The 25,913-nt window shown below is 44.6% G+C and overlaps 1 protein-coding gene across 1 annotated transcript in view; it reads right to left on the reverse strand.

Moving 5' to 3' along the window:
* LOC124803141 overlaps nt 1–25,572 on the reverse strand; it is a 624,995-nt gene extending 599,423 nt beyond the window's left edge. The window contains exon 1 of the mRNA XM_047264321.1: nt 25,220–25,572. Within this exon, the coding sequence (XP_047120277.1) occupies nt 25,220–25,510 (291 nt within the window). The 5' untranslated portion in view covers nt 25,511–25,572. The remainder of the gene's footprint in view (nt 1–25,219) is intronic.
* Nucleotides 25,573–25,913: the final 341 nt, after the last annotated feature.

Consider the following 25,913-nt stretch of genomic DNA (forward strand, 5'->3'; position numbering starts at 1 on the left):
GGCAGGTGCAAATGTAAAAGGGTTACATGGTGCGTGGTGGACAGATGTGGTCGACCGGAGCCACATGTGCCTACAGTTCAACATCGGGCCACTGTCACGTCAGACTGCCCCATCTGGATATTACACCGTTCGACCAGCCGGCCAAATGGAATCTAATAGAGATGGGGCCTCTCCACGCCTGCACCAACGCGGTGACCAAACCAAAAGTCCTATTGTCACCTCCGTCAACATGTTAGTTATCTAGTAAGTGGATCACAGGATGCTGGTCTGTGAAGTTATCCGTGCGTCTGGGTAAGACTACGCATTAACACGGTCCATCAGGTGATAGATAGTGGACGAAACATGAGTGAGGGTAGCGATTTGAAGAGCAGAGGGAAAAACGTGCCAAGGCTCGTGCCGTGGGAAAAAAACCTCTGCGACAGTGGGATGGGTAGTAAGAGCAGTAGTGGCTTACTAGCTGCGACAGTTCATGCAAGGTTGGATTTGTTAGTATGGGTATCATGCGTCATTACCGTGGCAAGCGATGGCGATGTATTCCAGTTGCTGCAGCCGCTACATTCCTGGAGCAATCAAGATCGTTATATGGTTGTGGGAGATCGGCCATAGATCATCTCACTGTGTGGGAGATGTCACAATGAGATCTCTTCGGACTGTGTCAGGCGCTAATGACGCTGTCTCACACAAGTACGCATTCTTCACAGTGTTCACTCAACATCTGACACTGTTCACGCCCTTAATATACCGTATCAGAAACGGTAACAACGCTTATGTACTCTGGTGGAACTTCTACCTGTCACAGAGAATTACATCTCTAATCATTTACACACCCACCGTGTACGAAGTTACAATGACATCCGTACCGTGTCTTCTAGGTGCTTCAGTTTATTTTTTTTTTTTTTTCGGACTGTGTAGCCCCTGGAGTTTTTACTGCAGTTCAGTGTCCTGATGCCTCCTTGATTTCCTTTACTCATAGCTGAACACCGTGCGGGGCTGGGCTGAAGTACGTATTTCCAAAACAAGGGCTGAGCACCTCTTTTGAGCCAGCCAGCACTAAGTGCGCCCGAGGCGCGGGCTTCAGCGTAGCGAGGAGAGCCGGGCCAGGCGCGCCAATTGTCCCGGCCGCAGGCCGCGCTGGCAGCGCCGCACGTGCGTGTGTGTGTGCGTGTGTGTGCGTGCGCGCGGCCAGCTGCGCGTGCGGTGCGTGCGGAAGTGGCGCGCCGCCCACCCGCCGGCACGCAGCACGGCTCGGCTCGGCGCAGCCAGCAAAACGTCAGCTGCCGCCTGCCGCCGCCGCTAGCACGGTAGCTACATACGGCTTGGGCCGCCTGCCCAGCTCTGCGCCCACAGTCAAGACAGACTCCAGCAGATGACCACCGTCAAATGGGCTCCACCGAGCCCTATCCGTCAAATGGGTTCCATGAGGCACAACACGTCAAATACTGGGTGGGCGCTTACGTTCGTTGTTTCTAGGCCCGCACAAGTACCTCTTGATGGTTTCCATTTTAGCACCCCATACAAGAGCGATAAATCGCTGCAACAAGTCTCGAGTGGCCTCGCCGCACACGAGCGGTTTGCCAATCAATAGCAAACACTGTTTCTAAGGCCAGTGTGCTCTGCTGATTTACTGTATTTAATCGGGGAGACAGCACAATAATTGACTTAGCCGCCAGCTGTCCACATAGAAACTAAGTTTACTCAGCGATATATATCACTGCCACTCTAGTAAACTCAGCCATTGCCCCTGATGAGTAGTAGGAGTCCCGTCATGAATCAGTCATTTATGTTATGTCTCTGGGCCTCCAGTACTTCTAACTGGGAGATTAATAATGTGGTGCGGTTTCATCCTCCACACCCCATCGTCTACACTTTCGAGCTTTTTTTCTATATTCCCACATCGTATATACGTTTCTAGAACTTCTCATGACCGGTAATTAAACTTACAATGAGTTTACTCTGCTTTCTGTTCACCATCGCATTCCCATGTTTCTGTTTTTCAACCTTAGTCCAAAGTTCTATGAGCTGCGTTCTGTTACAGCTATACAGTTCACCTTTTATCATCGCCCTAGCAGTAGGACTGGTTCCGGTCCAACGAACAGCGTCTTGCCCCAATCCTGCCTTGCCTATCAGCTCGTTCATTACTTGGTGACCAGGGAAGCACAGCATGTTTACCTTGTTGCCTTCTCAGAGTCTCACAAGGGATTACTAGCATTCTGCGACCATCTTTGATCTCGTTTCAGGGACTGGTGGAAATTTCAGAGCTGCCTGGCTGTCTGAATGATTGTAGGCACTACGTACCTCTGCGCACACCGTGATAGCAAATGTCTCCGTCTGGAATACCTTCCCTAGACAGAGTGCGCTCCCTAGGCTGCATACCCCACACTGCGGTCCCAACATCTTCGTCTGTTTTCGACCCGTCAGTAAACTAGACTACGTCACCTGAACGGTATCGTGACTCATTCATTCAATATTCCCTACTTCCAACTGTCACACTGAAGGTCTGATGGAGCAGCTGGAAGCTACTGTACAATCAGTGTGTCGTCTGTTGCTACTACAGAAATGACGCACGTGATTCCTGTATATATCCTTAACACCGGTTGACTGAACTATACCAGAGCATATTCAAAAACCGAGTGTAATAAATTTCCTTGAGGCGGAAAAGATTCTGTCGATAAGTCACACAGATGTATCCACTCCCGATGTGTCTATAAACTTTTATCAATAGCAGAACCGCTGATTTCCACAATTCTTTTGTAAATAGTGCAACAGGGCATACGCCTGTAGAAAAAAAAATGGTTCAAATGGCTCTGAGCGGTATGGGACTTAACTTCTGAGGTCATCAGTCCCCTAGAACTTAGAACTACTTAAACCTAACTAACCTAAGGACATCACACACTCCATGCTCGAGGCAGGATTCGAAACTGCGACCGTAGCGGTCGCGTGGTTCCAGACTAAAGCGCCTAGAAGCGCTCGGCCACATCGGCCGGCATACGCCTGTAGAAGCTTTCTTCCGAAGTTAATGGGTGGCTGTAGAATACGTAAGCCACGTTAACAGTACATCATTCCGTTTACATGTTAAAAATGTCACTGCATCTAATTGTTTCATAAATAACTCAAAATTACCAGCTGGAGCTCAATGTATCGTGACTGTTACTAAGAACTTCCCAGGAATTTCTACCTGTGCAACTCAGCTTTAAAATGTTGTTCACTGCAACAATCTAAGGAAGTCAGTGTGCTTAGATTTGTGTTCCATGTTACGGTAAGAGGCTACTCCGGTTTCACTTTTCAGAGCGGTTCGTGCTCCACGAACAGAAATACGTGTAAATTCTAAGATAAAGTCGCTCTGGATGAGCATAGCGAAACCAATACGATAACAAGCATTAATGTATCAGTAAACATGACACCGCTAAAAAGCCGTTTGCGGGATAACTGCGAATGCGTGATCAAAGCCGCCACTGATTTCAGTATGAAATTCTGTCCCTACACGTGCAGCTGTATCTGAAATGTAAACATTTTCATTCCAGTCTACTTGGGTTTTGGATCATAATGGGGCGTAAAGATTTCCTTAACCCCAAAGCTGGTCTGAACGCCGTGGGAAGTTGGCTGTAGTTTTCGTAGTGAGTATATCTTCGCCTCCTACAGCATCGACTGTCTTCTTGCTAACTCGACCAGAAAGCTTTGTATGTGAACACACGCATGGGGTAGACCGCTATGGTGTTCTGGATCAGGTTGGTAATAGCTACCACCAGCGGTATTCTGGCAAAGTTGACTGGTAGACAGAACGTGGTGGGCACACACTCTTGCTTCCGAGACGCCCGCCGCTTTGAATGGACAGATTGCTGTCCATGTGTCGGCTGCCCTCTGTGTAAGAAGGTACTAACGAATGCTTTTGCGTTCGTCGCGAGCTCTCATACTTGTAACATGATTAGGACAGGATAATAATGTTGTGAATCATTCTTTTGATGCCAGTTATATGATTAGAAAATCACTGGCTTGGTGGCCTCTTCACGGTGGCCGCGTATATTAAGTTGGATAAGTCTATTTGGGCATGCAGCTCTATCTCATTCGTGATCTTACCATGATAATTATTACCTGGAATCAGGCTTTTATTCTAAGCACCCGCTGATGTAATTTGATATGTCCAAATGGTGGTCACATGCTGTGAACTTAGCGCAACGTAAGTTAGCGAACGGCCAGTGATTTCACGACACGCATATGTTCACAAAGTAGTTGTCTCCTCACCACCCTTTTGAGAACGTAAACATATTTCGTGCAGAAATCTTTTGTCGAATATTTATGATGTTTATTAGCATGGTTTCTGCAGTTCTCCATGTCGTCGTGGTTCACAAGTTTGTCTAAAGAGGCATGCGCTTTAAACTCAGAATGTAAATACAGTCCTTTAATCATGTACTTCTATTTCTAGCTTCAATATAACTGAAGAGAATTTTTGGCTCATATTACGACTCCACACTTCCCCTTTACTACTGGGAAAACATCTTATACAAACGCAATCGCATTGCATAGCAGCATCATTTATTTCATTTGCAGAAGCAGATGACCATTTCAGGTACTGTTTCAGAGCAGGTACCAATTTGCGCATGAAACGTATTTACTTTCAAGGCCACGAAGAACAGTACTTTTGTGTGTTTTAGACCGATAGTACACGTATTGAATTCCTCGGAAGTTCCACGATACACTCACTATTTGATTACAGCTTTACTTGCGTGACTAGGTATGGTTATATTTAGCAAAAGTGGAGGGAGTGGCATGTATTGCGGAAAATCGGGTATGGTCTTGATGAAATCATTAGCTCTGCCTTGATGTGCAACGACTGAGAAAAAAGTATAAGCAAAAACAGGGTTTTCGGATGCTAATTCATAGTTACCGGACACGAATTCATTTTTATATTATCGTAGTGTCACGCTCGTCTTCCAGAATAGGCGTTATTTATCTCCCAGAGTCGCGTTTCGCCTTGACATCCAGTGGAGCCTCCCATTCGGTTTCTCACCCTTTGTTTAGTAAACAAAACAGGTGCTCACGGAATGTCTTACCAGGTACGTGACCGGACTGATGATTTGGTGGCGGGCAGGATTCAGTATTAAGTCTTGAATATCGCTGCGTTGAGGCTGGGTGGAAGAATTTGAGGCCTTAGAAAAACTATCACATACAGTGCCAGCCCAAACGTTGACATAAGATCTTTCTTGATGGCATGATTCTCCAGTGATACATCAACACATCAGGGACTCAGTGCGTGTTGATGTATGCATCCTTGCTAACGGAAGGCATTTTGAACATTTCATTTAGGTCAGTACTTCATGATACAATCAAGAGAATATGTAGAAAATTCCGCGCGAGAAAACGTTTCATCTAATGCTGATACTTTCTATTTCTGTTTATTTCCCTTGGTTAATTGAAATAGGGTGTTTACAGACCCATGTCCATATAACATGTTATCTTCCTGTAAGTGTGAAGAATGTTTGCGTAAGTTTGGCTATAGCTTTTTTGTTACGCTCGGTATGTAGACATAAAATTACGATTTCTTGGCCGCGCGTCTTGAGGCGTCATGTCACGGACTGCGCGGCCCCTCCAGCCGGAGGCTCGAGTCCTCCATCGGACATGGGTGTGTGTATTGTTTTTAGCGTAAGTTAAAGTTAGTTTAAGTATTGTGTAAGTCTAGGAGCGATGACCTCAGCAGTTTGATCCCATAATACCTTACCACAAGTTTCCAAATTTTCAGGAGAGGTCGACTGAAACAAGATGGGCATTCGTGTAAAATGGACTGTAAACCGTCCTCGTATGGGACGTGTTTCTCACTGCGGAGCACGCGAGACGTGGTATCTGTCGTGGTTGCTACAAGCTCTGAAACGACGTGCTACGTTTCACAAAGCGTTCTTCTCACATGATTTGCGACCGTAGCGCTCTCTAATGGCAGTTCTCGGCTGCGTCTGGCGCATAGATCACACTGTTTGTTTACGAAAAGGAACGCACGTAAAACAGTTGTGGCAACTCTGGTAAAATCGCGAAGATGCCCCTGGACTCCTCGATGGCTTGAACAGGAACTGCTGTTTGTGGAACAATACAAAGTGCTGTACAAAAAACTGAGATACATACTAGTAGAGGTTATTCGTTAACTCAATTGAATCTCCGTCACATTTTCTGCTTTCAGATGAATATGGTTAAAGTACAGTGTCTAATGTCAGATAGCAGATGATTTATGTCCACATTCTTGACGTTGTTGTATCGATTACCGTAACTCTGAAGTAATATACTTCATCACGTTGGTTCCAAGATCGAAATTCGTTTCTTAATATCATTCTAACAGAGATTTTTTTCTAGTATTAAAATCCATGAAGAAGAAATAAAAACTTTGAGGTTCGCCGATGACATTGTAATTCTGTCAGAGACAGCAAAGGACTTGGAAGAGCAGTTGAACGGAATGGACAGTGTCATGAAAGGAGGGTATAAGATGAACATCAACAAAAGCAAAACGAGGATAATGGAATGTAGTCGAATTAAGTCGGGTGATGCTGAGGGAATTAGATTAGGAAATGAGACACTTAAAGTAGTAAAGGAGTTTTGCTATTTGGGGAGCAAAATAACTGATGATGGTCGAAGTAGAGAGGATATAAAATGTAGACTGGCAATGGCAAGGAAAGCGTTTCTGAAGAAGAGAAATTTCTTAACATCGAGTATAGATTTAAGTGTCAGGAAGTCGTTTCTGAAAGTATTTGTATGGAGTGTAGCCATGTATCTAAGTGAAACATGGACGATAAATAGTTTGGACAAGAAGAGAATAGAAGCTTTCGAAAGGTGGTGCTACAGAAGAATGCTGAAGATTAGATGGATAGATCATATAACTAATGAGGAGCTATTGAATAGGATTGGGGAGAAGAGAAGTTTGTGGCACAACTTGACTAGAAGAAGGGATCGGTTGGTAGGACATGTTCTGAGGCATCAAGGGATCACGAATTTAGTATTGTAGAGCAGCGTGGAGGGTAAAAATCGTAGAGGGAGACCAAGAGATGAATACACTAAACAGATTCAGAAAGATGTTGGTTGCAGTAGGTACTGGGAGAGGAAGAAGCTTGCACAGGATAGAGTAGCATGGAGAGCTGCATCAAACCAGTCTCAGGACTGAAGACCACAACAACAACAACAAGGAAGTCCATAAAACCAAGAGAATGGTATACGTATTTTACGTAACACCAAAAAGATCCACTGTGTAGGTTTCAAACATAGGTTGGCAGTCACATTAAGATATCTGACCACTGGAGAAACATTCCAGTCGCTGGCCTATGCAACAAGAATTTCAGCAAATACATTATTTATATTAAATAACATCTAGTATTGCAGATAATACTTCTATTAAATTAATAAGAAAGGCCCAAAAAACAAAACATGAAAAAGATTATATGCGAAACTGCTCCCTTTCTATTTACAATTTACGATGCTATCAAATACACTATAGACTCAGCATTATAGCAGCTGCTATGTTATATAGTACGCATTGTGTAAAGATTGCCGCGCGGGATTAGCAGAGCGGTCTTCGGCGCTGCAGTTCTGGATTGTGCGACCGATCCCGGCGGAGGTTCGAGTCCTCTTTTGGGAATGGGAGTGTGTGTTTGTCCGTAGGATAATTTAGGTTAAGTTGTGTATAAGCTTAGGGACTGATGACCTTAGCAGTTAAGTCCCATAAGATTTCAAACACATTTGAACATTTGTAAAGATTGTAACTATAAATGTCATTACTGATATTTAACTAAGACAAATTGTACCCAAAACGACGCGCATTTGACAGGTCATCGTAGTGCTACAGTACTGAAACGGTATACTGTGCTTCTATAGCACACAAAGTTATAACACTGACTGCATAAAATACAGGTAGCCTTCAAATACCGATATGCAATTCCTGTCATTTTATTAAAGCAAATCGTACCTAAAACAACGAATTTTCGCTTTCAAACAGCTTGTATTCATACCATGTACATTATAATATAAAATCCACCAAATACAAAATTCAACACTACATGCCTTAATTCAATACGGCGTCTCCTAAGTTTGCGTAAAATTGATGCTGCATCTGATTGGCTTTTCCACGAGGTAAAATTTGACATGCCATATTCTTCCTTTCACGCTTCACTCTGTTTAGTAACTTGCTGTGACGTCACGAGCTCCTCGTTCACGAAGGTTTTCTCGTCCGGCGAAGGAGCCCTGTAGTTTGCTCATCAACGATAGGGCGACAGGAGAGCGTTGGTTCGCTGGCGTGGCGTGCAGTTGGCAAGCACAGGCGATCCCGCCACGGGCCGCAACAACAGGTGGCGGCTGGCTTCCCACTTGAGACAGCGCGCTAGGAAGGAGAGGGGGAGGCCCTTCCTTACTCCTACGGCACGTGGCCAGCCTTCAGCAAGCCGACCCCATCCACAGCCCTCAAAGTAGATACGCGCGCTGCTGCGTAGATGCCTACTACCTTTTAGGCGCTCTAGGGGCTTCACTTCTTTACATTGGCCACTATCCGTCCACTGCCGAATGTATGTCTCCCCCCTTACTTTTCCCTTCGACCATAGATATTGGTAGACCGGTGATGACGTATATTTCGTGACACCAACATCTCTACTGCTATACCACGTGACTATTGGCAAAACAATGGTGGTATCCTGTTGTGCTTATGGTTGTACCGAGCGTTTTGTGAAGGGAACTAACATTAAATTTCACGTGTAAGTATTATTAGTATAATTTAGCGGCATTTCTTGAATACTGATAAACTATTGTGTGTATCATATCCTTACCCAGAACGCCACAGTTACGTAAATTGGCGGTTTGAAGTGCTGTGTGTGTTTCCAGGCGCACATTGCAATCGTATATATTTCTTGAAATGGTAAGCTACAAAGCTGCTTTTTCTCTTTCGTATAGCCCGCATCTCGTGGTCGTGCGGTAGCGTTCTCGCTTCCCACGCCCGGGTTCCCGGGTTCGATTCCCGGCGGGGTCAGGGATTTTCTCTGCCTCGTGATGGCTGGGTGTTGTGTGCTGTCCTTAGGTTAGTTAGGTTTAAGTAGTTCTAAGTTCTAGGGGACTTATGACCACAGCAGTTGAGTCCCATAGTGCTCAGAGCCATTTCTCTTTCGTATAGGTTTCCAAAGGATGAAGGGCGCAGGCAGATGTGGATACAGGCAGTGAAACGAAAAGATTTCAAGCCTACTGCGCACACACGCATCTGTTCGAAGCACTTTGAAGAAGATATATATATATATATATATATATATATATATAAACAAAGATGATGTAACTTACCAAACGAAAGCGCTGGCATGTCTTTAGACACACAAACATACACACAAAATTCAAGCTTTCGCAACCAACGGTTGCTTCGTCAAGAAAGAGGGTAAGAGAGGAAAAGACGAAAGGATGTGGGTTTTAAGGGAGAGGGTAAGGAGTCATTCCAATCCCGGGAGCGGAAAGACTTACCTTTGGGGACAGGTATACACTCGTGCGCACACACACACACACACACACACACACACACACACACACACATATCCATCCGCACATACACAGACACACACACACACACATATATATATATATATATATATATATATATATATATATATATATATATATATATATATATAGTGTGTGTGTGAGAGAGAGAGAGAGATATTTATTACCAATAACCCTTCCCACTCCAAAAGCAGTGGCAATGTGCATTGCTACTACATAAGAAGAAAGGATGATTTTTACTATCCTGGATTAAATCTGACTTTGGTACAAAAAGGGGTGAATTATGCTGGTATTATTTTAAAGAACAATTTGCAAAAACAAGTTAGGGGTTTGATTTCTCATCAGGGTTTAGTTTTATTTTGTACTTCCCAGTTACAAAACATACGAATATCAGAAACAAATACTGAATACCATTTACAAAAAGGTAGTTGTGTGGCCTATGTTAGTTTCCAGATAATAAGCTGGAATGTATGGGATAAATAATATGCCGCTACAAAAATCTTTGGTCATTTACCAAAAAGCATTAAAAGCCTCACAGATAGCCAACCAGCATTTAAAATCAAACTAAAAGAATCTATGGATGACAGCTCCTGCTCAGTAGACGATTTTTTAGGTATAAATAAGTGATTGGAAGAATTGTCATGGAATGATAGGTCTACCTTTCATTAAACTGACACATCATTGCGAAGTATCGTATTCATGATCTGTGGAACAAGTATTCATGTAAGTAGGCACTGATTTTGTAGATATCTTACTTGATACATCTACGAAACAAACTGTTTAAACCAAAAAAGAGCTTTCAAATGAAACTGCTTTACGTTTTGTGGGTGAACGACACAATTGAGTTCGTTACAGTCGATGTGAACACGTGTGTTTACGTTACAGGTTTCGTTGTTTATGCCGATTTATGAAGTCTATAACACTTTCTACAACCAAGGCACTAAAACAAGCACACGCAATATTTACATTTTATGCAGTGCATAACGCGTATTGTTAGTAGAGAATGCATCTCATAATTGGTAACACTGAAATATTCGCGGCGAATATATTGCCGAACATCGAAAGTGTTTCAGCAGTTCACAAAGTTCATTGTGAAGTAATGGCTGTAAAACTAAATTTGTACAGTAGTTACGCAATAATTTATAACTTCTAGCTGTGTTTACATAAGCTACATTTAATGTGGCGAAGTTAGCAGGAAATCCACTGAGAAATACTGGAAGTGAAATCAGGAATCAGAATGCTGCCTTGAACTCCCGCCGGCGTTCTGCCAACAGTCACGTGATTCTATGTTACAGCCACGCCAGATGTATAGCCGCTGCACTGCTTGCCCACTCTATTAGTATCTATGGTCGAAGACTTTTCCACCCATCCGCCATTGTTTAATGGTAGCATCTGAAACGTCACTTTCGTTCAGTGCGACTGGGCGTGACGCCACACGAAATCACACTAGTGGTCGCAGCCGGAATTCGCGTACTCTCGGCGATATGCAATGCCTGAGACAAATTACGCTACATTTTGCTCCGCGGATTTAATTGGAAATGTTCAATGGCAGATCCGGCGCAGCGCTATCCAGCCAGTTTGAACCGGCAGCGAGGTGGCGCAGTGGTTAGCACACTGGATTCGCGTTGGGCAGGACGACGGTTCAAACCCGCGTCCGGCCATCCTGATTAAGATTTTCCGTTATTTTCCTAAATCGCTTCAGACAAATGCCGGGATGGTTGCTTTGAAAGGGCACGACCTATCTATCCTTCCCTACTCCGATGGGACCGATGACCTCGCTGTTTGGTTCCCTCTCCCAAACCAGTCAGGTTAAGCTAGGGTCGCTAGCCCATCTTTAACACGCAAGACAAGGTTAAAGTCATCACTACTTCAGTTAGTAATTATATGCCCTGCACCACTTTAAGAAAGATTCACAGTTTCGACCATTGGATGGGAATGTGAAGAGCGCTTACAGTTCGGACATCGTCTCAAGTGGCCACTAGCAGCTATCGCTAAATATCAGCACAGAACAGTATCAGGCCAACAACGGTACAGGTACACAAAAACATCGCTCTCAAATTTACACAGAAACAAATTAAATTTATTGGTATGAATTAACCCCAGCCAAGTCAGACACTTTTTATGAAGTTCCAACATAATGTACGTAATGAGCACACTACAGACAGTTGGGGGGTGGGAAGGGGGTGCTGTCATTGCTAGTCTTTGTGAAGTTTCTGGATCAGTTACAAGCATTACTATTTTATACGTGTGTAAGAATACCAGCTATGGCTACTGCATATGTGTGCAATGGTGGAAATGTATGTTAACGTTTGCAGCGAATGCTATGACTTGAGAATGGACAATATAGTCCACACACAACTAGTCACACAAATAAAAATTTATGAATGCAACTGTGACAGAAACTGGATTAAAAGGCAAAAAATCCGTCACTGTTATGCAACACCGCCTCCAGCTATTTAATGGCTCCACGCTCTGTTTTGAGGCCTACCTGTTTACCTAACAAATTTAAATTCACTAACTCGCAGCATTCACCGAAAAAAAACCAGTAAAATTAGATTGCATCCTGAGGCACGAAAGAATAGTTGCTCCCGTGATGGAGGGACTTTTGGGGCGGTAAAAATGTTGAGGGAGCTGCAGGCTTGCGCACAGTAAGCAAATAAAGCAGGTACGAATGGAGATAGTGTAGTGTTGCCAGAAGAGCCAACACTGTGTTTCTAGAGGAGGCCGAAATGCACGCGTTTAATTACACGCTGACTGGCGTGAGGTCTGGAACAGGACAATATCTTGAGAATTGCAAATAAAGTACGTAGATGATGTAATACTTAACTTTAATCCACAATTGTAGAAAATCTCTCTTGATGATACATGCTTCACATAATAAATATCAATTGAATACGGCGCCTTGCTAGGTCGTAGCAAATGACGTAGCCGAAGGCTATGCTAACTATCGTCTCGGCAAATGAGAGCGTAGTTGTCAGTGAACCATTGCTATGAACGTCGGCTGTACAACTGGGGCGAGTGCCAGGATGTCTGTCTAGACCTGCCGTGTGGTGGCGCTCGGTCTGCAATCACTGACAGTGGCGACACGCGGGTCCGACGTATACTAACGGACCGCGGCCGATCTAAAGGCTACCACCTAGCAAGTGTGGTGTCTGGCGGTGACACCACAGATAGGTTGCAGTAGTTGTTACGCAGACATAAAAAGACTTGAACATATAGACTAGGGAGGAAAGAGCTGCAACTAACCAGTCTTCAGTCTGAAGACCACAACAATAACAACTGCTGTGCACCGAGGGAGATGATGCAACAGTTAGCTAAATGGATTCGCATTCGGGAGAAACATCATTCAATACCCTCTCGCCCTCTCGCCCTCCCCCCCCCCCCCCCCCCCCAACACGATTGGTATCCTGATTATGAATTGTTGTGGTTTCTCTAAATTACTTGAGGCGAGTACTGGAATGGTTCCTTTGCAAATGACAAGGATGATTTTCTTTTTTACCACCCTCTTCAAACCCGACATACGTTTCCAGTCTAATGACATCATAACTAATTAGACTGTAATCTCTTCAAACACGCAATAAGCTTCCTATAGAGTTTACTTGGTGTTAAAATTCGCTGTGAACGTTTTAAGTGAAAAAGTGTCTCTCCGCAGGCGACAAGTCTGTTTATCTCTCTCTCTCTCTCTCTCATACACACACACACATACACACACTTTTTTTAATTTATTGGCTTACCAAAATCGTCTTAGATAAAAGGAGCAGATACTATGCCCGCAGTTCGGAGTACACTTCGAATTCCCACAGGCTTCCGTACTGCACTCGATAACTTAGTTGAGCACCAAGGCTCATCTATCAAAGCTTCAGAAATACAGAAAACAAAAACATAAACTCTGTTGTCGAAGGCACATATACGCCCTCGAGAGCCACCACGATTTCACAATGTCCAAAGACAGCTCGCGAAGTTATTTAACATATAGGGCTTTCAGCCAATCAATATCAGTAACAGAACGCAAACATTCTCATCGGCTATTTCTTGCTCCTGTGAGGCCTCGAGAAGAAGTTAATTTTCAGTTTTGTGGTACACTGAAAAGTAGTGTCCGCACTTTCCATCATTGCGGGAATCACAGCCGTGCTCGGCCGGCCTGCTCGCAGGAGATCGGACGGGTTTCCGCGACCTTCTTGGCGTGATGATAGATGCCGCGCCCACCGACTCGCCGTGCTTTTGTCCACTACCAGAACGCCATAGATATTCCGAAAACGCCTATGGATATCTGCGATGGTCTGGTTTTCCGCTCTGCTTATAACATACTTCCGTTACAGACACCATATTGAAGGCTACGCATCCTAGAGGAGCTCACAAAACTTCATTGGATTCTTGTCCCTCATCCACCTTACAGTCCGGATCCCACACCTTCCGACTTTCATCTGTTTGGCCCAATGAATGATGCATTCCGCAGAAAGCAGTATGAGGGTGATGGGAATCTTACCAATGCAGCCGGCCGCTGTGGCAGAGCGGTTCTAGGCGCTTCAATCCGGAACCGCGCGACTGCTACGGTCGCAGGTTCGAATCCTGCCTCGGGCATGGATGTGTGTGATGTCCTTAGGTTAGTTAGGTTTAAGCAGTTCTAAGTCTAGGGGACTGATGACCTCAGATGTTAAGTCCCATAGTGCTTAGAGCCATTTGAACCATTTTTACTAAGGCAGCAAGATGTTGGCTCCGACGTCGACCAGTGGAGTGGTACCGTGCGGGCATACGGGCCCTCACCGTAAGGTGGCGTAACCTCGTCGCCTTGAATAGAGATTATATTGAAGAACAGGGTTTGGTTGCCAAAAGAATAGATAGTAATATACAGTAATCTAGTGTACTGGAATACAAAATCAAAGCCGGCCAGTGTGGCCGAGCGGTTGTAGGCGCTTCAGTCTGGAACCGCGCGACCGCTACGGTCGCAGGTTCGAATCCTGCCTCGGGCATGGATATGTGTGATGTCCTTAGGTTAGTTAGGTTTAAGCAGTTCTAAGTCTAGGGGACTGATGACTTCAGATGTCCCATAGTGCTCAGAGCCATTTGAACCATTTGAACACAATCAAACTAACCTACTTTCAGGAAAAAAGTGTTACACCACTTACTGAACGCCCCTCGCATAAACAGGCGAGATACAGTGCATTTTTATGAAGGCATTTCTTCGTGTACAGTAGAAATAGAGAGAGAGTGCCTTACAGACTTAACAGGTACTTCCTATCCGAAGCTAGAAATAGTTGTCAGGCTCGCCAGGAGGAGTGTACGTGCGTTCTCGGCTGGGACAAAAAGCGGCCGCCGTGGAGTGGGCAGTGGGAGCCAGCGGCGAGGGCTGTGAACGGCCTTGCTGGCCGCACGTCGCCCGCAGCTAGGCTGCTCCGCAGGGCCGTCATTATCTGGCGGGGCCAGGCGGGCCGCACGGAAATACCACTGCGGGACCGGGCCGCGCCGCCGCTGCCGTCAGCCTTTTATTCTCCTACCAGAATAACTCCCGAAAACAGTTCAGCCAGTGTCGATTCGAATCAGCGTAGCTGGTTCTCACTGAAGAGCTGGATAAATGGCACCGCGATAATTTGAGCATCCCAGTCCGCTCACTCTTTCATCAGATTACACTTTCTCAAGAAAATTACTCAATTGTCTTCTAAATAAATGAAGTACCCCGCTCAGTCTTTATATTACGAAATGACTAGTCCGATACATGGCACCTGGTCACAGTTGCAGGTTGCCTATCTGTGGCTTACAGGGTCAACAAATACACTCATCATCATCATCATCATCAGTTTTCTGCTATATTAGCAGAAACATTGGACTCCAGCAACCAGAATCGCTTTTTGGTTATAAGTTAATTCGGAAAAGCCTGTGCTACTATGTCCTTTATCAGCGTTTAGAAGGTGTCACATTTTGGAAAAATTCGATTAAAAGATAAACAAAATACAAAAAATTTTTGCAAATCATACAGTCTGCGAGCGACGTCAAAAATGATTATTTGACTGAGAAAAACTTGTAATTAATCTTTCATCTCCCCTATCCGGCTGGTTTGACATCTAACGATTTTCTCATCATCTCAATAAACTGCTGAAGCCATCAGAAACCATGTTTTTGAGGTGCCCACTTGGAGTGGAGGATGTATTTTTAAAATTGGATCGAACGCACAGTAAACTGTATAAATTGTAAGGGCAAATACTGTTCAGGGTGTATCAAAAAGAATCATCCGGTTTGGCACTTCAGTATTTCTGAAACTAATAAAAATTAGCAATGAAATTTGTTTTTTGATGAACTGGAATCTCAAAATGCTTGTTTTCATACCTTTTCATAAGTGTTCAATATTCCCTCCTTGAGATGCACGGCGTGTGCCAATGCAGTATTCAAATTGTTCCCCCACTGCAGCGCGTGAGTTACAGCTTCCCCAGCAGTTGTTGCGCGATGTCTCGGTTCACCCATTGTCGTTGGTACATAAACGGAGTCTTTTATAAACCCTTACCAGAAATAATCACATACAATCAGGTCCGGTTTCCCTTGGTGGCCAGTAATGTAGGGCAGAATAACCGATCCATCGTTCATTAATCCTTGCATTTAAAAATCCCCGCACTTCCAGATGCCAATGTGACGATGCCCCATCCTGTTGGTAAACGAAATCGTTCGAATCAGTCTCAAACTGTGGGAAAAGAAAGTTTTCAACCATATCGAGATAATTATGTGCTTGCTGTAGCAGTGTTCTCGGCAAACAAAACGTTTTCGTGTGAAACTGCACAAAACATATTAAATGGTGGATAGTCCCTCTCCTGTAGTACAGCTTCGAGTGATTGATTTGTACCCCATATTCTCACATTATGATGGTTCACCTTTCCATTTACTTGGAATGTTTTCTCGTCACTAAACGTGAAGTGTAGAAGAAAACTGCCATCCTACAGCTTTTCAAGAACGAAATTTAATAACTCCACACGTTGTTGTTTGTCACCTTCCCGAAGAGCTCGCAGTCGCTGAATTTTGTATTGTTTCTTGTGTAAACGTCGATGCAACACACTCCAGGCGGACATCGGGGGAACGTTGAGCTGTCGAGATGCACGGCGAACGGATTTCTGCGGACTTCGTTTGAAACTATGGTGGATGCGTTTGACATCTCGAGGATGGTCCGGTGGTTTTCCTTTAGACGAACAACCTGTTCCTCGGAATTGTGCATGCCATCGTGTACTGCTCTGTGCTTGCAGGATGATCCACACCGTACCTAGTACGAAAGTCACGCTTCACTATTATTACTGATCCGCATTGCGCAAAACATAGACCACAGAAAGCTTTCTGTTGTCCCGGCAACATTTTTACTAGAACTGAAGTGAGTGCACACTGCTGCTACCTAGCGGGAACCATGAAAACTAGATAATTTTCCCTTTCCGACAGTACGTTGTTCACGCACATATCTCAAATAACATTTTTTTTAAAAAATAGGACGATTTTCTTTGATACACCCTGTATTTTGGGAATCAATGAAATGATCTTCGCCTGAAGATAACGAGTAGAAAATGCGTCGCAACGTAGGGAAAACAGGTGCCACTACTCGGCTATTAACCAGAGAAGATTGCATCGATAAAGTGATATTTCCAAAACCTGTTTTTTCATTGGCGGAATGGCATAGCTGCTAAAACTTCCGCCGGTCGTGGTGGCCAAGCGGTTCTAGGCGCAACAATCTGGAACCGCGCGACCGCTCCGGTCGCAGGTTCGAATCCTGCCTCGGGCATGGATGTGTGTGATGTCCTTAGGTTAGTTAGGTTTAAGTAGTTCTAAGTTCTAGGGGACTGATGACCTCAGAAGTTAAGTCCCATATTGCTCAGAGCCATTTGAACCATTTGCTAAAACTTCCGTAGAACACGGTGGCTGCCGAACTACTGTGGTTCCGTACTTGTTATTCCAGACGAATGTCGGCGTATCGTTGCTCGTGGCCTTGAGCGTTAACGTTGCTCGTAATGAAGCCGCGCTAATGGGTGTGGAGGCGTCCGAGAGAAGGCTCTGGCGACTGTGCAGCGAACACTGCTGTTGCGCCACGCAAGGCGGTCGGGCCCGGAGCGGCGCGGCGCAGAACGGCCGGTCCTACACAAGAAGCGGAGACAGCCGGGGCGGCTTGCGTCACAGCAGCGCCTGCGGCCGCGCAGCCGTCTAATGGGGCCGCTACCCTGGGCTCGCTGCTCGCTGCCCGCCAGATGGCCCGCGGATAGCCGCCGCATCTCCCAAAAGGAGCGGCTCGCGTCGCACTACTACTGCTGAGAGAAAACTTCTTTGTCCGCCGCCTCTTTACTCTTTCAGTGCTACCAGCAAATCCAAGCTAGTGCATACACTTGTTTGATCAAAATTATCTGGTCACTCCTACGCAATGCGGAATTGACCACAATAATCACGACAAGTGGACCGGCCAGTACATAATGAGTCTGCAGAAACGCACTAACAGCAGGAAAATAGCGCAGGTGACTCCAGTACATAAGAAAGATAAAGGACGGGCCCGCAAAATTGCAGATCAATACCCCTAACTTCTGTTTGCTACAGAATCCATGAATGCATTCTTAGTTCGAATATAATAAACCTTCTGGAGGCTAAGCAGCGTATGTCCACGAATCAGCATGGTTTTAGAAAGCTTCGCTCGCGTGAAACTCAGTTTGCTCTTTTCTCACATGATATACCGAGAACTATGGATGAATTCTTTACAGACCAATGGAAAAACTGGTAGAAGCCAACCTCGGGGAAGATCAGTTTGGATTCCGTAGAAATGTTGGAACACGTGAGGCAATACTGACCCTACGACTTATCTTAGAAGAAAGATTAAGAAAAGGCAAACCTACGTTTCTAGCATTTGTAGACTTAGAGAAAGCTTTTGACAATGTTGACTGGAATACTCTTCTTTCAAATTCTGAAGATGGCAGGGGTAAAATACAGGGAGCGAAAGGCTACAATTTGTACAGATGGCAGTTATAAGAGTCGAGGGACATGAAAGGGAAGCAGTGGTTGGGAAGGGAGTGAGACACGGTTGTAGCCTCTCCCCGATGTTATTCAATCTGTATATTGAGCAAGCAGTGAAGGAAACAAAAGAAAAATTTGGACTAGGTATTAAAATCCACGGAGAAGAAATAAAAACTTTGAGGTTCGCCGATGACATTGTAATATTGTCAGAGACAGCAAAGAACTTGGAAGAGCAGTTGAACGGAATGAACAGTGTCTTGAAAGGAGGATATAAGATGAACATCAACAAAAGCAAAACGAGGATAATGGAATGTAGACGAATTAAGTCGGGTGATGCTAAGGGAATTAGATTAGGAAATGAGACAGTTAAAGTAGTAAAGGAGTTTTGCTATTTGGGGAGCAAAATAACTGATGATGGTCGACGTAGAGAAAATATAAAATGTAGACTGGCAATGGCGAGGAAAGCGTTTCTGAAGAAGAAAAATTTGTATAATTGAGTATAGATTTAAGTGTCAGGAAGTCGTTTCTGAAAGTATTTGTGTGGATTGTAGCCATGTATAGAAGTGAAACATGGACGATAAAGAGTTTGGGCAAGAAGAGAATAGAAGCTTTCGAAATGTGGTGCTACAGAAAAATGCTGAAGATTAGATGGGTAGATCACATAACTAATGATGAAGTATTGAATAGAATTGGGGAGAAGAGGAGCTTGTGGCACAACTTGACAAAAAGAAGGGACCGGTTGGTAGGACATGTTCTGAGGCATCAAGGGATCACCAATTTAGTATTGGAGGGCAGCGTGGAGGGTGAAAATTGTAGAGGGAGACCAAGAGATGAATGCACTGAACAGATTCAGAAGGGTGTAGGCTGCAGTAGGTACTGGGAGATGAAGAAGCTTGCACAGGCTCTGAGCACTATGGGACTCAACTGCTGAGGTCATTAGTCCCCTAGAACTTAGAACTAGTTAAACCTAACTAACCTAAGGACATCACAAACATCCATGCCCGAGGCAGGATTCGAACCTGCGACCGTAGCGGTCGCGCGGTTCCAGACTGCAGCGCCTTTAACCGCACGGCCACTTCGGCCGGCTAGCTTGCACAGGATAGGGTAGCATGGAGAGCTGCATCAAACCAGTCTCAGGACTGAAGACCACAACAATGGATGAAGGAGCAACAGGCAGATTTCATGTTTCTAGATTTCCGGCAAGCATCTGACACGGTGTCTCATTGCAGGCTGTTAACCAAGGTACGACATGTGGAATAAGTTCACAAATATAATGGTAGCTCAAAGACTTCTTATATAATAGAACCCAGTATATTGTCCTCGACGGCTAGAAGTTGTCAGAGACAAAGTGTATCGTCAGGATTGCCTCAGGGAAGTGTGATAGGACCGCTGTTGTTCTCCGTATACATAAATGATTTGGCAGTCAGGGTGGGCAGCAGTCTGCGGTTGTTTGCTGATGATGCCGTAGTGTAAGGTAACGTGTCGAAGTTGAGTGACTATAGGAAGATAGAAGTCGACTGAGACAAAATTTCCAGTATAACATTAAAAAAATCGCTTAAAATATAATTAAAATAAGGCAATGATACATTTCTAACTATTAATGCATCCTCTGAGCAAAGCGCTTTCGTCGTGCCGGTGGGAACACACAGTTTCTAAACAATTTCCCTAATAAAAATTTCCCGTATTATTGTACAACTATCAATAACTAATCATTGTTGCAACACCTTTACATAAGTTGCGCCAATATGCGAGCAGCTAAGTAAGACGTTGAAATCAAAAGCAGGAGCGTCTGAGAGCTGCTTCTAGAGCTTCGCCGTTGGTTCGTCAGGTTTTCGTAACTTTACATTTTTCCGTTTATTCAGTCAGTTTCTCTACTACATTCATATGTCGATGTGTCATTCAGATGCCGAGAGACGAGTTTTGTTAGTCTTCAGGACGTGATCTAGTTTATGTATTCACATAAATGAAGTTCAGAAAGCAACGTCAAAACTATCTGAAGCACCATATTACAGTCCGATTGGGACACTCATGACTGATATATTCGGGATACGAAAATTATACTTCCAGATGCACGATCATACATTTTTACCGGTTTGAAAAGTATCAGACAGTATTGGTTCAAATGGCTCTGAGCACTATGGGATTTAACTTCTGTCATCAGTTCCCTAGAACTTAGAACTACTTAAACCTAATTAAACTAAGGACATCACAAACATCCATGCCCGAGGCAGGATTCGAACCTGCGACCGTAGCGGTCGCGTGGTTCCAGACTGTAACGCCTAGAACCGCTCGACCACCCCGGCCGGCTGAGACTGTATTCTGCAGATCAGTACGCAGCGGTAAGACCTGTATTACACTGAGCAACTTGCGTTGTCTTTAACATCATAATTTTTCGATTTACTTCGTGACTTCTGCTTTTCTCAGTTCAACGTGAACGCAACAGTATAACACAACATTTATGGATCCTGTGAACTCCAACGTGTATTCAGTATGCCGGTCGGTGTGGCCGTGCGGTTCTAGGCCCTTCAGTCTGGAGCCGTGTGACCGCTACGGTCGCAGGTTCGAATCCTGCTTCGGGCATGGATGTGTGTGATGTCCTTAGGTTAGTTAGGTTTAAGTAGTTCTAAGTTCTAGGGGACTGATGACCTCAGATGTTAAGTCCCATAGTGCTCAGAGCCACTTGAACCAGCCATATTCAGTATGGTCAAACACAGTTGAAATAGTCTTGCATCGCTACTAAATTAGCATTAATATGGGAACAAGTGCGTTCTGTTGTAGAGAATGCGGCATTAGATACACTTTGATTGATTTGCAAGGAACCAGTTTTGACTCCCTGGACTGCCAATCGTCATTCGATATGTTAACTGGTTACATGACTGTTAAGGTCGCACGAGATTCAAACTGCAACAACTGATATAATTCTGAAATATTAAACTTTTGAACAGGTAACAGCAGGATGACAATCACAATTTACGCGAGATAGGGTGAGCAGTATTAGTACAAACGCAAACGTATGTTGTTGTGGACATGAAAACACAACGGCTACTGGGAGCATTCAGGCAACACGATACACGAGTAAAATGAAAAAGTGTTTGGTCATTATCTCCCTGAATAACAGACGTTCAACACTGACTATATCCCATGGACGCAGCAATTTTACGATGTTTTTTTGTACTTTTTAAAATTATTTTCTTTGAAACCACGTCCACACAGCCGCACTGATAGTTTGCACTACATTACGACTCTATTGGTATGAATTCTTTATGCAAAAAAGAATTCTTTCTATCATATATTAATAGTTAGCGTAGTATTATGCAGTGTTCTGTAAATGCGTCTCGAAAGCAACAACTTTGTCACGCAGGTTTGCATATCACAACTGAAGCTCAAGAGCGGTTCTATGAACCGATTGATTTCCGTTGATAGTTTGTGCGACAGACCCAAACTAGACATGATTTATACCTTATTCTTCACTGCCAAGAACATCTAGCGTGAAAACTTAATTCGCCAAATGATCCGACTCGCCTCATTCAACTTTTGACAGTCAATCAATCACCTTCAGAAAAGACTGTTAATAACTGGATCGCAGAGGTTCGTCGTGATCGTATTTCCATCAGGGATGAATTTTAGCAACTCGATGAATTTTAGCAACTCGGTGTTTGTTGTTGGGAAAAAAGGGTTGGTGCACGGCAAAAGGCACGTGCCTTACTGTGAGATAGAAGCACTACTAGACATAGAAAACAGCGGTACATTTGATTTTTTCTATTTATTTGTGAGAGAGATCCGTTGTCGGCGGACTCTGCACTATTTCACTGAAGCTCAAAACCGACTCGTCTCAACTGGAGTAAGCAAATGCATAACAAATTCGACCGAGGAGTTACAAACTCTGTATACAACACCTAAACATCGTAACAGGAGACAAAGCTTGGATACATTCGTACAAGCCAGAAACATCGCTGCAGTCAGATGTTCGGGTGTTGCAAGATTACCCAAAAACGATAAAAGTTTTTCGTGCGCACATACATAAAAAAAATTAACGCTCGTTAACTGTTCATGTCGTGACCATTTGCTGTAAGGCATCGAAGGACAGTTAATATAGAATGGAATGTAATAATTTGTTCGCCACAAGTCATCGGGTGAAATCAAGACAAATACTCGAGAACTTGGAGTCATACTTCATTATGATAACGCCAGCTGTGTCACAGCTAGTCAAATGCGTGATTATTTCGAACTTCCTGACATATTAAAAATGTGTGCCGGACCGGGGATCGAACTAAGAACTTTGCTCTTCGCGGGGGATTATCTTACCGACTGAGTCTAGAGTCTGGTTGAGCCATATCTCTCCGTAACGTCTTTAGTTCTCGCACTGCGGATATCGCAAGATATGTAGTGGAACTGCTAAGTTTGGAAGGAGGAAATGAGATACTATAGAATGTAAAGCTATGAGGGCAGGTCTGTGTCTTGCCCGAGTAGGTCATCGTTCGACTCACTTGTATTATTAGTAAACATACCAACAGGTGAAACAAGGGAGTCGCTGAAAGTCTTACCTGGCTGAATTCCCGGGAGTTATTTGACAAGGGAGTTGTTTATGCTGATGATATTTAGAATAAATGACACTGATTTTCGTAATCTATTCGGGAGAGTATGGCTGAGCATGTGGAGGAGGTTCTTTATTTATCTGTCTGTACCTTACTTTCTCCCAAGTGTGAACGTCTTGTCTAAATTTATCTGATGAAACAGACGGCTAATTTATCGTGTGTATACTGAGATCGGGTGTATACTGTGACGAGAAAATTAAAACCATAAAAGTAACGTTCTAGGCTCGAGTATCGGCCAGGCAAAAAGTTTAAATCTACCAGGAAGATTCAAAACAGCGCACACTCCGCTGCAGAGTGAAAGATTTATACTGGAATTCATTATTCGACGAGAAAAAAATCGAGTTAAGTTTTCATTGGCAGTATTACGTTGATATTGTACCCTTATGCCAAACAAGATGTGCGTGCATAACGATTTCATCTGTCCAAGAAGCGGCACGAGCCTTCGAAAATCTTTTTTTTTCAAGAAAAAAGCAGAAATAACGTTTCCAAATTTGGTTCGAACACATGCATAAGTGTGCCAGTTTTAAAGTGGAATATGTGGGGAAAACAGAGAAAAGATGGGGCAAAACAAGTTTTTCCTCCGTGGTTTTTACGAAAACTTAAAAGACTGCTCTCATATCAATTACGGTGGAAGACTTACAGTGAAAGAATAACAATGTACTCTACGTACATTGCTCCGATTTGGCAAATTTCTGGGAGAGGAGGTATCGGTGGTAGTCGGGCGAGTTGGAAAATTGCGAAGTGTTTCCCCCGCGGCCAACGTAGAGAATAATACACCACGCGGTAACAATACAGTATTGCAGCGGGCATAAAACTACAATGATGTTTCCAGTGTGCTCCCTGAGCTACGGGAAGGAGATAGGGATGGCTGTTATGGTTGAAACAGCCAGTTTTCGGTTATCGTGTTTTTCAACGCCGGTTTCTGAAATTACCGAGTTTCGGTTTTTTATTCTTAATATTTCCTGTAATAAACGTACAACTCGAAGAAAGATCGAAAAATATCGACTCCTCAGTTTCAAGAGACACAGACTCGAAATACTAAGTGAAATAGGCAAATAAAATGAAAACTTTGACCGTCCATCCTCCGCTACTTTTCTCTGAAAGTGATAAGTGGCTGAATACTACAAAAAAACTGCTGATTCTAATTTTTGGAACTACTCAAAAATCGCGTCGTAATCTGGGACCGTACCACTATTTGGGTATCAGGAACAGTTAGTGCTAACGGATGAAAACTGAAGTTGAGCAACTCTATTTTTCGTGTTAATTCGCCCATTTTCAAGGGCTACAAGCGGATAAGGTGCATTACGTAGCTACAGGCAACACATCAGCTCCTTTCATTTTTATTGTAAACAACGATGTTATTAATTTGTTGTCCGCAAGTTCGTTGTGGCTCCAGCCATTCTTGATGCTTTAACGGAAATGGAGCATTGTGCTTCATTCGTACCATACCTCGTAAAATACTTCCAGACAAGAGTTGGTGCCAATCTGTAATAAAACTGCTGTGCGATGACGACAGGGTGAAACTAACATGTAGACCAGATGGGGCAAGACCCACACAGTGCACATTCACGCGTACCATCCAATAGGCCACGCCACAACATAACAGATAGAGTGTTGTCTCATCAGTGCAGTTCTTACGCTACGTGTCTGTTGCTCGTTTCTGTCGGATTTGTTATTAAAACCACGCTGACGGCTTTTCCCATTTTCTATAAAAGTGCAGTAGCTCACGGCAATGGAAATTTTGCGAATAAAAATTAGGCCCTACTCGTTTAAAAAGAAAATGTTCATTTAAAAACAAAAAAATTTAGCACAGCTCCTATGGCTAGATGATATTTCTGTTTTTAGTAAAAAACGATAAAAAATACCTCTTACAACCAGGATCAAAAAACTATCGAAAAATATCGGTTATTCAGAACTAAAAAACCGGTATCAGGTTTAACTGGTCGGTTTTTCCGCATCCATGGAAGGAGGCGGAGCTTGATCGCACCACAGCTCTTCCCCCACATACTACCGCGTATTTACACTCCCAGCTTCCCGCCCCCCCCCCCCCCCCCCCAAAAAAAAATGCAAAGTTGCCTTGTGCGTATAGAAGGAGAGGCTGCGGTAAGTTTAGTGTAGGACGCTCGATGGCTGCCAGAATCGGAGTTGAGCGTGCAGCGGCGTCCACTTACCTTGGCTGTGGCGACTGGAACGTAGAGCGGTGGTTCATCGTGGGGCGACTGCCCGGGCAGCGCTTGGGTGCCCACGATGGAGTCGGCGGGTTTGGGGACGTAACCCGGCGGTCGACCCATGCGGAAACCTTTCGCCTTCACCCAGAAGCGGAACTTGGAGTTTTCCACCGAATTGGTCTCCTCGCCGCGGAGCGTCCTCAAGATGCGCGCGTGCTTGCGAAGCGTGATGGTCTTGGTCTTGGCCGAGTCGCCGTACGTGGCGATAACCCACGGCTGGTAGTTGCGGAACATGTCGTCGCGGATGTTGGGGTTGGAGGGCTGACCGCCGGCGCTGCCCGCGGCGTGGTGGCGGCGCCGCTTGGCCGGAGGTGGGGGCGGCGGGGGCGGAGGCTGCGGCGACGTGGCCGGCGTGTCCTGTCCCGGGCCGGCGACGCCGTTGCTCTGCTGGGACGCGTCCGGGGTCGCGGGGGCGGATGACGACTTCCGGGAACGCTTGTGGCTCGTTCGGGGACTGCTGCCCGTGCTACTGCTCGGCGACGCCGGCTCCACCTGTTCGGAGTGGCTGTTGTTGTTGTTGTGCTGGTGGTTGTTGTTATGGTGGTGTGATTTCCCCGGCGAGGAGATGAGCAGCTTGTTGTTGGGCAGGGCAGTAGCTGTCGCCATGGCGCTGGAAGAACGTAGCTCTCTGTCTACT

This window comes from Schistocerca piceifrons, chromosome 6, assembly GCF_021461385.2.
Source record: "Schistocerca piceifrons isolate TAMUIC-IGC-003096 chromosome 6, iqSchPice1.1, whole genome shotgun sequence".
Lineage (NCBI taxonomy): Eukaryota > Metazoa > Arthropoda > Insecta > Orthoptera > Acrididae > Schistocerca > Schistocerca piceifrons.